This window comes from Stegostoma tigrinum, chromosome 15, assembly GCF_030684315.1.
Source record: "Stegostoma tigrinum isolate sSteTig4 chromosome 15, sSteTig4.hap1, whole genome shotgun sequence".
Classification (NCBI taxonomy): Eukaryota; Metazoa; Chordata; class Chondrichthyes; order Orectolobiformes; family Stegostomatidae; genus Stegostoma; species Stegostoma tigrinum.
The window spans coordinates 27,063,168-27,077,416 of NC_081368.1; the positions used below are offsets into that span (position 1 = coordinate 27,063,168).

General features: G+C 39.0%; 1 protein-coding gene across 1 annotated transcript; it reads right to left on the reverse strand.

The window, feature by feature from the left end:
* Positions 1-1,168: 1,168 nt before the first annotated feature.
* cdx4 (caudal type homeobox 4) lies at positions 1,169-8,412 on the reverse strand. The gene is made up of 3 exons (XM_048544881.1): positions 7,986-8,412; positions 2,827-2,972; positions 1,169-1,464 (listed from the first exon to the last, which is right to left on the reverse strand). Exons 1-3 carry the CDS (start codon positions 8,410-8,412, stop codon positions 1,264-1,266), a joined length of 774 nt encoding a protein of 257 aa, XP_048400838.1. The 3' UTR covers positions 1,169-1,263.
* Positions 8,413-14,249: the final 5,837 nt, after the last annotated feature.

Below are 14,249 nucleotides of genomic sequence, written 5' to 3' on the forward strand. Positions count from 1 at the left end.
TCCAAGATAACAAAGTGTGGAGCTGGATGAACAACAGCAGGCCAAGCAGCATCTCAGGAGCACAAGATGCTGCTTGGCCTGCTGTGTTCATCCAGCTCCACACTTTGTTATCCTGCAACTTTTATGTACTGTTTTATCTTGTTAAATAATTTGTTACCAAAAGTTGAGTTCTGTAATTTTGTTTTATTGAGACTTCTCGACCAGATTCAGGGCAGACCATGAGGACATTCTACTTTGATAGATCCACTCATTTTTTCCAATGCAGTATTTTGGTACAATTACATATTCCTTCCCCACCCTAATCTTTGCAGCTTCTGTTATATAGAAGCATAACTCAGCTCATCTCTGAATCTGGTAACTAGTGTCCAAGGGAATACAGCAATGGTTCCTTTAGTCCTGAACATTGGCCAACAGGAGCTCAAATTACAGATGCACTGACTAGTGGCATTCCAAACCAATAGCTCAAAATCCTGTACTAGATAGTCCACACCTGTGAGAAATGATTTTGTTTGTAAGCTTTTACAAATTGATTCAACTCCCACACTTTAGAACTTATAAAAACTCCAAATGACCCAAATCCATGTAGTTTTGTTCCTTGGTACTATACATGCATAATGAAATGCACCCCAAACACCCTTTTATTAACAAGTTAGATAACAATTTGTACCTTAAGATGTCAGAAAACAAATTCTTGTATGTTAATACAGCTTGTGATTTTTTCAAAAACATGAAGCACAGCAATTGGGACCAGAGATCAATTTGCTGAACACACAACACCAGAAAACATGTGTATTTAGCTGAGTACCAGCATACAGTTCTGCATTGTTTACAGAATACGACTCCACTTTTAATAATACAACAGGCGACAAAATGCTCTATGTTTAGAGGTGACTTCCCTGCTAGAATATTTGCAAAGTCTTTTCAAAGTTTTTTGACTGTGTATTGCTTTAACTATTTAGTATCCAAAATTATGATTTAAATAATCACCCGATATGGCCAGGAATGTTACCAAGATTCTTGAAAGAAAAATCTTTTGAATAACTTTTAATGTTGAAGTCAAAGTTTGATATGTATAGCAAGCATCTGCTTGTGATTACATTGACTTTATAAATTGGAATCATTCCCTGATATCCATAAAATTCACATCTTCTGAAAATGTAAAGCGCCTTTCTTCTTTCTTAAATGGAGTGCTCTCTGTACATAATTCTGGTATATGGCTGTGTCATCCTCACAAGCTCTGAGGTCCTTGCTGTTGTGCACTGATTAGAGTGTGACAGTTACTTGGGCCATATTCCCCACGGGCGGGCCTCCAGAAATGTGGCCCCCAAGCAGCATCTGCCCTGGCATCTCTACAGGACTCCCTGGGCCTGGACCATGGGGAGCCAGACAACCATCAGACTGAGCTAACTGTTTCTTGGTCATCTTCCGTTCCTTGGCCCTTCGATTTTGGAACCAGATTTTAACCTAAGTCAAAACAGAATTAAAACTGTAAGGCATATTGCAATAGATAGGGAACAAAGTAGCATAACTTGTAAGAACTTTTATGTTCGGAATATAGGGACATGGACAGTTCATTCAGTCTGTCCAGGGAGGCTCACCATTCAAGCACATTATGGCTGATGTGATTCTAACTACTTACTATCCTTGGTTTCTCTACCCTTATTGTCTTGTGTACCAAACAATGAGTTGCAGTACTGAAAAGTTTAGCTACGCATCAGATTTTTGGGAACAGAGAGCTCCATTAATGGTGAAGCAGGCTGATTTAGCCAAATCATTTCCTCCTGCTCTGAACTTGTATATTCGTGTGTTTAGTCATATTTTTCCACTGTCCATACCTCATCCTGAAATGTTTCCAAACACTTCACATGAGAAATTGCTTTTTACTGTATGCTGACTAGATTATTTACCTTGCAGATCTGCGGCCTTCAGTTAATGAGAAGACTGTAAATGCTGATTTTCTGAAATGAAAGTTGAAAATGCTGGAAATATACATGGCCAGTCACCATTTGAAAAGAGGAATTCATGTTTGTGATGTAATACCTGAGTATCATTAACTTTCGTGAACACTTTCTCATTGGCCTTGTCCATTTTCTGTTTTCATTCAATATCAGGTCTCGACAGAAAAAATTTCTTTTTCAAGTCAAACCTTTTTATGTTTAGAAACAACCACAGAATTCATCTCTTAGATTAGTTTTTGTTGACCTCCATCCCTTCCCCACAGCCACCCTTATTTTATAAATAATATAATAATAATATTTGCTTCTTTTAGGGGTGCCAATTGTTGGGAGGTTTTTAAGTTTAAAGAGTCCTATATGAGCCTCAGAACAGTAAATAATGAATTAAACAATCTGTTTACTGACAGGTATGAATAAGCTCACACCACTGAGCAGTAAGGATATTTCTTCTTGCAATGAAATGATTTTCATTTAATCGCGATTTAGTAACAAGAATAAATCTAGCTGAAAGATTTGATCAGCAGGCTTTCTCTGAGGGACTCATACAAAAGTAGAAAAAGCAAAATTGTTTCTGTGCAGTTTTGAGAGACCATACTCTCTTTCAAAGAACCATACGATTTTCAGAAATAAAACCAGAAGATGACGGAAATGCACAGCAGGTGTTTGAATATTTGACCTGGAGTTCACGCGTGGAAGAGGCAATGATATGAGATGCTTGATTGAGTGCCTAGAGACTTTAGGTCAATGTTGAAAATAAGAGTAACTATTTCACAGATCGCAATTCCAATCTGGCAGGACAAGGGCGTGTTGTATCTATGAATATTTTCCAACATCACTGCAGATTTCTCTACTCAATATTGTGTTAACGAACCTGTCTTTCTGAGAGTCCTAGGATGGTTGCCAGTTCGGATTTTCTCTTGATAGTAATGTACCTGTTGTAGTGAAATTCCTTTTCCAGCTCAAGCCTCTGATGATCCGTATAAACCACCCTGTACTTGTCTTTTGTGCGGGTTTTACCTGAAAAACGGTAATGTGGAATTTAAAGCAACATTATAACTAATTCAGTAAACCCGAATCTGAAAGAGTGACTTTCTATTTTATTTGCCCACAGGAGTCTAGTCAAACGTACTGTTTTAGCTTTAAATTTCAGCATTAATTCTTGACTATTCATCTGTGTCAGTCATCACCGACATTCCTTGTTCTCGGAGGTGGGGACCCCAAATTAATTCGGACTTTTTGGCATGTTTAGTATTCGCTTTTTGTACGTTTTGTTCTCCAACAAAAAAAAACACTTCTGCTTATTAACTTGATGTTATCCGTTAAAATAAATACACGTTGCAATATGCTAACGCCGTATTCTATTTTTTAAAGTGTTGTGTCGTAGTATCCGTCGTTTTAATGTAGCAATTAATCTATCTGTAGTAAATGGTGGTAATACATGAAACGAATATCTTGTAATCCATCTACCGAATCAGAACCGAACCTGTTTAAATTGAGACTATTTATATTTAGTGAGGGCCACAAAATGAGAAGAATTCATTCCTGTTGTGAATGCTTTACCTCTTTTTGCTGCTTTACGAACTTCTCGAGACAGCTATCCTAATTCGGCCTTGTATGCTTGCATTTCGACAAATATTTACCTTCCCAGCAGACCTGTATCCCAGAGAAGTAAATTCTCAAAACAAAATGTAGTTACGTGTAAAAAATAACACTTCAACCAAGTGTTGATTTCCACAGGCGTGCTTTTCTTCAAACTCCTTCCAGCCAGACGCTCCTGACTATAATGTAATATCAACCAGTCAACTGATTTCTAGTTGCCTGACCGCAAGTTTAAAAGCACAAACTCGAGTTACAGGGGAAAAAAAGGGTAGATTCAACAAGCACCTTATCACTGGGAAAGAAAAGAGAGTAGGGTGAAGTCACAGAAATAATAGAGATGCATCTACGTTGTACTACGCGCTCGCCGCTTACCGTGCCGTAATAATTTAAAATTTATAAGTTAAATTATCATGCGTGGTGTTTAAAATTTCAACCTAAATCCTTCCGATATATGGAAAGGAATTTCGTTGACCCTCAAGTTGATTCTTTAATTCTTGTAAATGTTTGTAACTTATTCCCCTAATTGAAAGATGAGACCAGAGCACTATGCAGAGCATACACCCCCTTGGACATGTTAACAACGCTGTATTCATATGATAAAGCGAACACACTCCACACAAAGGACTACAAGTCAATTTTACAGAAGGGTGACTTTCTAGTAGCTAGATCACAGGGCAATGTGTTTGATTTCCCTCACATAAACAGCTGGCGGCATCTACTTTCATCTCAACAGCATCTTTTAAACACAACATCGAAAATGAAGCGTCTGCAGGCTCCCGGGCCCAACAGTACAACCGAGTCAAACATTTTAAAAGGGAATTGCTGGCTATGAGCTGGTATTCAAATTTCAATTTAAACTTCAGAATAAACTGTTCCATTGCATTTAACACGAGTATCGATCACCTTTAATACTGCTTCTTGCAGTATCTTCTGATTTACCCGTTTTTCATAAATAAAGGCAATATGTACTGTTTGAATGAATGGACTTCAAATTACTGAATTGAGTGTCTACTGGGCCAAAAAATGACCTATTTCAGTGTAACACACCTTACGTTTACTTGTAAATACATCAGCTGTATTCAGACCGTTTCTAGGATCCAGAACATTTTGCAGTTAATTCGTATTCTGTGCTTTATTATTGAATCTTTTATTTTGTTCAGGCTGTTGACCAACTTCTAGCTAATGTACAAATCGTGTGCGGTGCAGTTCCTTTTGAACGGGCTAATGTTCCAAAATGAACCAGAGGGTTGATCGTCACTGTCATTCAAAATGGGCAATACACTTCAAATAAACAGAAAATAGACTCTCATTCTTTCCTATATGATTGCAAGCACTTTCTTTACAGTTCCGGACCAAAGTGTTGAGGATTTCGAGTAGGACCTGACATTCTTCGAATTTTTAACCTTCACATTTGTACTTATTGCAATTTTGTTCACTTATTAAATGCAACTTGGATTAATATGTTTCATTCACAATTCTAATGGTTAAATGTATTTAATTTCTAGGGAATTCGTCGAAGTCATTTCTAGTTTCCAATTCTAACCTCCTTATTCCAAATCAGAAACACTGTTTGATTTATAATTTACCTCCACACCCCCAGGTCACAGATAAAACATATTTGCATTTGAACAAAAATTGACCTGTCTTGCGGGTGTGCCAAGGGTTAAAATTCGACAGGTTACCCTAAACCTATGTAAATATGACCTCGGTTTATAACGCGGCCATCCGCAATCGCATTATTCACCTTGGTAATAAAATTCGGGAGACATTGCGAGCCAGACAATGCGACAAGGACAGGATTCATTATTTATTGTGAAAATCGTCACCCTTTCCGGTAATATAAAGCCTCCATGTTCCCAGATAATGAGGAGTTAGGAAGCGTAACAGAGCGCATATCAAAGCTAGCAAAGTGTTGAAAGGGCAAGCCGCCTGAATATGACAAATAACAATGTGGTGACTGAAGAAACGGGACCTCACAGCTAGTTTACAGGATGGCAAATTAGCATTCAAACCGAGACCGGCGCCTGGCTACATTCCCACCTCCTGCAATTTGCATGGGATTCTCTCACTGGAATCTGGTACTAGCGCCCCAATTGATGATACTGTCGCCTATATATAAAAAGAAAATCTGGTTTTGTTACCCCTGCTGGAAACTTTTCTTTAAAAACAATGCCTTCACACAAATTATAATAGCGAAGAGGTTTGTTTAGCTCCAGAAATCCATTGTTTTGAAGCAGTGTTAACACAGCACTGACAACAGGAGCAAGGTGGAAGCAACACCCTGGCTGGGACTAACATTGGGAGCTTGCGAAGAGAGACCCAGGTTTGTTCACACAGTGTAACCTCTGTGTAACCTTACAGTAGGCGCTCAGAGGGATTGGTTCCCGCCTCTCGGCTGGCCCTTCCAAAGCCGAGTCTGAAACTAACATTTTCCGACCGTAACAGCTCGCCACTGTTAGTCCGATTATTTAAATTGGAAAAAAAATAAAAAAAACTAAATACTACAGTGCTTTAAATCTGAAATAAAAACAGAAAATGCTGTAGAAATTCATCACAGGCTGCACCTGTGGAGAAAAGAAGAATTAATATTTTGAAACAAAAATAGAAATTTCTGAAAAAAAAAACCTTAGCAAGCCTGACAGCATCTGTGGAGAACAGAGTGCACTCTACTTTCTCTCCCCAGATGCTACCAGACTTGCTGAGTTTTCCAGCGATTTCTCTTTCTGTTTCTGATCTCCAGCATTCGCAGCTTGTTTTATTTATTTAATATTTTTGAGTCCAATATAACTTCTTCATAACTCTGTCCGTTACTCGTTCCATATGTGTTGCCAGGCCTGCTGAGTTCCTTCCACATTTTAAAAAAAAATTAAATTAGACCGTAAGCTTCAACGTGCTTTTCGAAATGTGTGGAGATGTGTCAAATTAGTAGTTGTTAAAGATCCTCTAACCATTGTGCAATATCAAAGTGTCTTCCTTGAGTATTTTGTTGGCCCAGGGATTTTAAGCAGTAGACATTGGCCTAAGATAGCGGGGACGAGATCCGATCATTTGACCTGTTGCGTTCGCTCGCGGGAAAACACGAAAAAGCCTCAGTAAGCAAACTTGGATTTAATTGATATTGAATAATGATTTTTAAACTGACTCCAAATCACAGCGTTCATTTTCAAGCACTTTCAAATGTGATTCAGTAAACCAGAAATGCCAACGAAGAAGGATGGTTCAATTTCTTATCTCAATTGGCTAATGTTCAAGGGTGCAAGACCGAACCACTCGTACTTCCTCACCCAAGCAATATTACACCAACCAGTTCAGTCTGTCATAAACAGACATCGAAAGAAAGGGTGCTCCCACCGTTCAGCTTTTCCTCAGCTTGCAATGATCCAACAAACCTTTCAGACCTGCTCCACATCACCTTCCATTATTCCGGTTATTGTTAGTCCATGCGGAGGTAGTAGAAGTTTCGGATTGCAAGGTCTTACACAAAGTAGTTTACTTTCACACGCAGAGCCTTGATGGTCAGACATTTGGAAGGTATTCCGTGCAGCCACATTGCTGGATGGGACGCACGAAGGACTTGGCCGGCCTTTCATGTTATTTTTTTAAACGCACTGGGGGCTATGAATAACCGGCCTGAGCATTTCCATTCCAGCAATTTTAATGGAACTCCGGGGCCTGGCCCAGCTTCGTGCCCTGTAATAAGGAAGGGCTCAGGTTTACGTTGGGTACAGTTCCCTCGGACCCAGTACTTCTTTCTTTTGAAAAAAGCGCTCCGGAATTGCGATGATTTCAAACGGTGCTGCGTCGATGTTAATAAAACTTCAACATTTTGCCAATCGCATAAAAATCACATTTTCAAACACAATCCAAAAGCCCCCATCCGCGTAATTGAAAGTAAGAATTGGCCACATCCTGGTTTTTTTTTGTAAGATAGAGAGTCATAGAGTATAGAAAACGACTTTTCGGCAGGGTTCAGCACACATGTTCAGCCTGGCCCTTCCTGAGTTCTACGCAAGGGACAGCCTAACCCTAACAGTAAAACTCTAACAGAGAGCCCGAGGATGAACCCAAACCCTTCATACTCGGTCCAGCAGATTGAGAGATGAAACGCATTCCTATAAACGTTTTCCAAAACAAAAGACAAAGGAGCCCTTGCGAAAATGACCGCACACCCAGGACACCCATCACAATCGACCTTTAGTGACAAATTCCAATTCCACAGAAAACCAAAAATGAATAAAATCATCATACATTTCAAGAAGCCAAAATTGCCACTCGTATTTCTAATGTACTTAAATACTATAACTGCAAACTACTAATGTATTTGTGACTATAGCCCTCCTTGTTGCTATGACCGTTTAATATGCAACTGTTTTACCTGGGCCCTGAATTGTAGGTAACCAGGAGATTTTTGAAGTATTGGCGAGTTCTTACCCGCAGCAGAGATCTGTGCTGTTTTCTTCATCCATTCATAAGGGTTGCGCCTCTGACTAATGGGCGACGTTTGCCCCCCCGAGATTGCGTCTAAAGGAGGAAGGATGCCTCCAGCTGAGGGGTTCATGGCGTTATAGTCAGGCGAGCTGTAAGAAACCTGCCCTGGAGTAGAGTTACTTATCTGAACTGGCACTGTGTTCGATGGACCGGGCCCATAAGAACTCCAGTCCTCTCTTGGTGGACCATACGGAGAGGTCCAAGACACTGAGGCTTGGGGATGGCTTTCCATATTAGGCACATGATATCCCGCGTACTCCGAGTACTGTGGCGGAGAAACGAAGTTCTGTGTGGATAAATTGATGCTTGGTCGTCTAACGGGTCCTGGGTACATGCTTACTTCTTTATCCAATATATAGCCCACATACATGGCTAGGGTTAGGGTTTGCGTGCATGCTGCAGCCAGATGCGGCCGTCTACTTGGACTGGCATTAGCCTGGTGAGGCACATACTGAACTGCCCCTATCGCACACGATTAACCATTGTTTACAGGACCCAGCTCCTAACGGTGTACCAAAGGCGCCGCGACGTCATTGCACCGCCTGGTCATCGATTTGCATTCAAATAAGAGCTGGGTTTTTAAAAAAAGCCACCTTTCTGCTCTGTGGCACTTCCTACTTCTGGAGCAGTCCGTCTCTGCAATAAATTGTAAATACCAGAGCATTACAATTTCATTGAGGCACCTGCAATTTGGAGAGAAGTTAAATTTTATTGCAAATCTGAAATTTTCAACGGAATATGTTTTGCTATGTGCTCCCAGGAATTTTATGTATAAAGTCTATTATTTGGGAAACAAAACCCCAACGGGCATAATCACTATGAGAGAAGCCACACACCCGTTCTGAAGACTCACTAGACTCGAAACATTAACTCTCTTTTCTCTGTACAGATGCTGCCAGGCCTGCTGAGTTTCTCAAGCAATTTCTGCTTTTGTTTCAGATTTCCAGCATCTGCAGTTCTTTTTTACATCGTATTTAAGAATAAAAGACACGCTACTACACCATTTACCTCTGTGGTGTACTTTAAATCTGACCTTGAATACAATCTTTGCATAAAACCAAGCAAATGAGTGAATTTTTCAATGCGTTCTGGCCACAATCAACCAATGGTAGAAAGGAAATGCTTGGAAATCCTGAGGCCACTTTCAGGCAGATACGAAGTGTGTGCTTGCGAGATACCTTGTTCAGTTGCTGGTTCAAGATTTGCTCAAATTAGGCAAGAAATTAAATGAAGAATAATGCTTTTCAAAGTGTAAGGATCATCTGATTTCATTTGTACACTCCTGATACTTTGAGAAAGATAAAACAAGACCCTCGAAATGAAACGATCCTTGTGATCACGGAAATGATTAAATAATGCGGGCCTCTCACTTCGGAAAAGATTCTGAAGGAGAAATTTTGAACTTTAACTCACTATGCTTACCTGGTTCTGTGGATATTGAATGATAACAACTTCGATCTTAAACTATCTTAGAAGCGCAAATTCACGCTGATATGAGATGGCCTTTTGGAATTTACAAAATAAAACCACTTTGCTGGCCTCTTGGATTTTTGTTTACCAATGTACAGAGGCAATGGCTTTAACTCTTAACATATAAAACCACGCGAAAGGGACGCAAGCCACTAGTTTTTCAGATTGTTATGTAGATGAGGAACAACTCCATTCGGCACAGCCATTGACAGCGCAAAGAGGTGCAAAGTATCATGAAGCGGTTTCTTCCTTCAATGCAAACATTTTAGTTGAAAGTTCTTCGCAGTTATAGTGTCACTTGTTAACTCCATCCTCGCTCAAAAGGAATGTGTATCTGATGAATTTCAGTTGAAGTATATATGCTTTTACTATGCCGTGGACTTATCTATTACAAAACACACTCCAGAAGGAGAGATTTACCTAGATTTAGCACTGACTATTTTTATGAATCTAAGAAACAGTTACACTCTACCACTGATGTGTGAGATTAAGGACTAAGTTTAGAATTCACGAAATCCTTGTAATTGGGCCCAGTCCGCCAATGCAGAAGCGAGTTTGGTGTGTAAATTCTTACAAACAAACAGAGAGCGCACTGCTGGCTTGTAAAATTTGAGTTTACAGTCGGAAAACAAAATTCACACAAACGCTTTTCTAACCCGTTTGCTTTCGATTATAAAACGGTATGGACGGGTAAATCGGACATATCTCTGGCCATTGCCTAAATTCCAATCGATGTTGGACGGTACATGCATTCCGTACGTGTCAAATATGTAATTGATACTTAGCCCGAGAAGACGACATTTCGGTAAAGTTTTTAAACAAACTTGAAAGTATAAGACAATGGCCACTGTCTTCTGCTCAAAGTGTTTGCAGTCTGTTTCTTTCTGGCACGTTTACGCACAATTTGTCTTTAAGGTAATAAAAAGTAATAAATAATAAAAGCACGCAGTTATTCTAAGATTCCCCATAAAACTATACTTGGGGTGGAGAACAAGATAATTTAAATGGAGAAAAACTGCAGAAAGCTGCAACATCAAGGGACTCAGAGGGTACTGTGCACCAAACACAGAAAGCTAGCATACAAGTGCAGCAGGTCATCATGAGGCCGATTGGAAGGTTGATCCTTATTTCAAAAGGGGTTGGAGTATAGGAGCAGGGGAGTCTGACTGCAAGAGTACATGGTTCTGGTGATACCACTTCTGGAGGGCTGTGAGCAGGTTTGGTCCATTTATTTAAGGAAAGATTTTTCTTGGAGACATGATCTCTGGCAATGGAGGAATTGCCCTGAACAAAGGTTAAACAGATTGGGTCTCTACTCACTGGAATTTAGAAGACTGAGAGGTGATTTCATTGAAACATGTAGGATTCTTAAAAGACTTGGCAGGGTGAATGCTGAGAGATTAGACGGCATAGCCTCAAAATAACGGGGTGCCAATTTACGAATGAGATGAGGGGGAATTCAATCTCTTAGTTGGTTGTGAGCCTTTGTACCTCCTTGCCACAGAGAGCTGTAGAGGGGTAGTTGGGGTGGGAGCAGAGACATGATGTATATTTAAGGCTGAGATAGATTTTTGATCAGTAAGGAAATCAAGGGTTGTGGGAAAAAGGTAGGAAATTGTTCATGCAGGATGGCAGATGAACCATGATTCTACTGGATAGCAGAGCAGGTTTAAGAAACTGATTGGCTTTCTCTTATTCCTATTTTTTATGGATTACAGTTGCATGTGTATCCAAAAGGAGGGAAGCTAGCAATCATATAACAAACACAGAGTGCGGATGAAACTCAGCAAGTCTGGCAGTATCTGTGTGAGTCTTCAGGTCATATTGGATTTAAAATGTTAGCTCTGTTTCTCTCTCCATTGATGTTGCCAGGCCTTGTGAGTTTGTCCAGCGTTCTCTGTACTAGTTTCAAATTTCCAGTATCAACAGTATTTTGCCTTTAAACAATTGTGTCTGTGATTGTTCCTGTTCAAGGACATTAGTAAGGGAGTAGCACAGACTTGAAGATTTTGATCTTGGCTACAATGTTTAGAGCTGTACAAAAGTGGCCTCCTGTCAGTTTGAAACTGGGAGCTGGTTCTGTGGTAAATATGAAAATTACCGTATTACAAACATTAGGCAGAGTAATCATTCACTGTAGTTGGCTTGGGCTCAGGTTGGATTGTAACTTATATTATGTTGAAATATTGGACAAAACACTGTCCTATGAATGCATAGAATTATGTGTATACTTGAATTTATGGATATTCCAATGGATTATATTTAATTTTGGAAGAAATCAGGACAACAGTATTAAGATTAGGAATGTAGGTTGGATGGAATCCATGATTGAGATCTCCAGGGAAAAAAAAACTAATTGGAGCATTTTCCAAATGATAAAGTTAGGGACTTTTTGCAGAGCAAATGTGTTGGCTGTCCATACATTTAAACCATTAAAACAGGAAGTTAGACTAAGAGCTTAATCTGGAATTACTATAACTGTACAAGGTGCTGTGAAGACCAGATCTGGAATACTGTAATTTTGGAATCATTTCAAGGATTCTGGAATGTGAAGGGGAGGATGTTGTGCTTAGCTGTATAGAGCCTTGAATCAAGCCTCGTCTGGAGGAGTGCATTCAGTTCTAGGCTCCATACCTGATGTAGGAATATTGGTTTTGAAGCTGTAGATACTGGTATGATACCATAACAAATCTTAAACAAAGCACTTATTATTCTTAGCCTCTCAAGTATGCTCCATCATTCAGTATGATTATGGCTAATCTGCCAACTCATGCCATAACTTTGCCAATATTTCTTCATACCTGTAGTTAACAAATAATGGTCAATCTCAGATTTTCCTATGTCTAATACTCTCTCTTGACACTGAAGATTTTGGCCTTGGTCTACGTATCAACATTTGTTGAGAAAAATAAAGGAGCATCTCTCCTCAAAGCCATACCTATTGCTAATGGAAATCTTTCTGCCTATTGCATACTGCAGATGTTTATACCTTCAAAGTTTAGAACCTGAATGTGCTTCCATAACTGACAAGTTTTATCTTGGAACTGTGCTAGAGTAAAGGAAGTTAATGACAATGACAAGTCAAAGATGCAAAATAGATGAATAGAAAGAAAGTCTATTATATCACGTCCTTATATACAAGGATGATTAATGAGCTGTTTGAAAGTTGTCTGGATTATTAGTCTGAACAAGTTATCAAAGAACTCTAGCTAATTTGCTCTGTATAGTCTTTCTTAAACTTGCCTGTTTTAATTATAAGAGGTGAGCATTTACAAAACAATTACAGGCATTCCGAACAATCATATAAAAGTGAACATTATAAACAGTTTATTGCAAATCAGGCTATAAATGCTTAGTCGAAAGCACAGTTAAAGATAGATGTCCTTTAAAACTGAGTAATAAATTCAAAGAGGACTTGTTAAAAAGTGTCAGAATTGCAGAACATTGCAAGCCTATGAATGACTGTTTCTTTACCCTTATTGGTGAGATGGAGAGAGTGTTTTTTATGTATTTTTGTCTCAGACATAACTTAGGATGATCACTTCTCTTAGCTCACATATCCTTCTATCTGATTAAGTGAGAATTGAATTCTGCTGTTCAAGCAACCTATTAAAAATGTATAACTTTCTTTTGACTTTTCTACCATTATGGCTTTGGTGTAAGGATTCACAGTTTAGGTTTTAAATCACCATGTGGTCATTTTTAATGCTGGAATTGTTGAGGTTCTTTGCATGGCCATGCTTTTGATCCACAGCCAACACAGTGCCTTGCAACAATCTCCAGCTACTGCATCAGATACCTGGTTATGGTGTGGATGCTTGTGATGATTTTGTAATATCAGATAGCGTGCGAAAATGATAAATAAAGCAGTATTTGATAAATCACAGATATTTCCACTGATTTTTTTTTCTATTGTTTCAGTGGATGACTGTGTGACTGGCTAGGCCAATATTTATTGTCAATCCCTAACTGGCCAGAAAACAATTAGGAGTCAACCAAATTGCTGTACATCTGGAGATAGGAAAGGATGGCAGATTTCTTTCCCTGTAGCACAATAGTAAGCCAGATAGGTTTTATTTTCCATAAGCAGCAATAGTTTCATAGTCATCACTAAATCAGAAAAATTCCAGATTTAAAAAAAATCAAATTCTACCACCCACCATGTCTGAACTTGAGCCAGTGTCCTCAGAACATTACTTCAGTCTCTGGATTGTCTAGTGACAATATCCAAGTTTTAACTGTTCAGAACAGATAACGCTCTATATTGGCTGCATTTTAAGAATTCTTGACATAAGGGCCTCTAGGCAAATATGGAAATGGGTGAATGTGGCAGAAGAGCTAGAATTCGATGAAGATGAACTCCTGTGCAACACATTAACAATGATGCTGGTGAAGTGTACTTGAGATGTCAGAACTGTAGGTAGAAATCCCAGAAATAATTGAATGACGTTGACTGGTTATTGCATTATATTCCTCAGAGGTGCAGGAAGAACGCTAAAAATAAGACATTATTTGTGCAATGAGGACAGAAGAACTGTAAATTTAATGTTGTTAAATTTTATACTCATTTATATTAACTGATTAAAGTGACCTTGTTGAATTCATTTCTACAGTAGGTTTAGGTTCTTTTTAAGTACATTGCGAAAATAATAAATTGCATTTTTAAAAAATATAACTCTTTTTAACACCATGAATAAACACCATAAATTTATGTACAATGACAAAGTCAACAAAACT

Excerpts from the sequence above, each read along its gene's own strand:
- cdx4 (XM_048544881.1), bottom strand. The coding sequence starts at position 8,412 with ATGTATGTGGGCTATATATTGGATAAAGAAGTAAGCATGTACCCAGGA. Across the intron at positions 2,973-7,985 it reads AGCACAGATCTCTGCTGCGG|GTAAAACCCGCACAAAAGAC; the intron begins GTAAGAACTCGC and ends ACCGTTTTTCAG. Across the intron at positions 1,465-2,826 it reads TAGGACTCTCAGAAAGACAG|GTTAAAATCTGGTTCCAAAA; the intron begins GTTCGTTAACAC and ends GTTTTGACTTAG.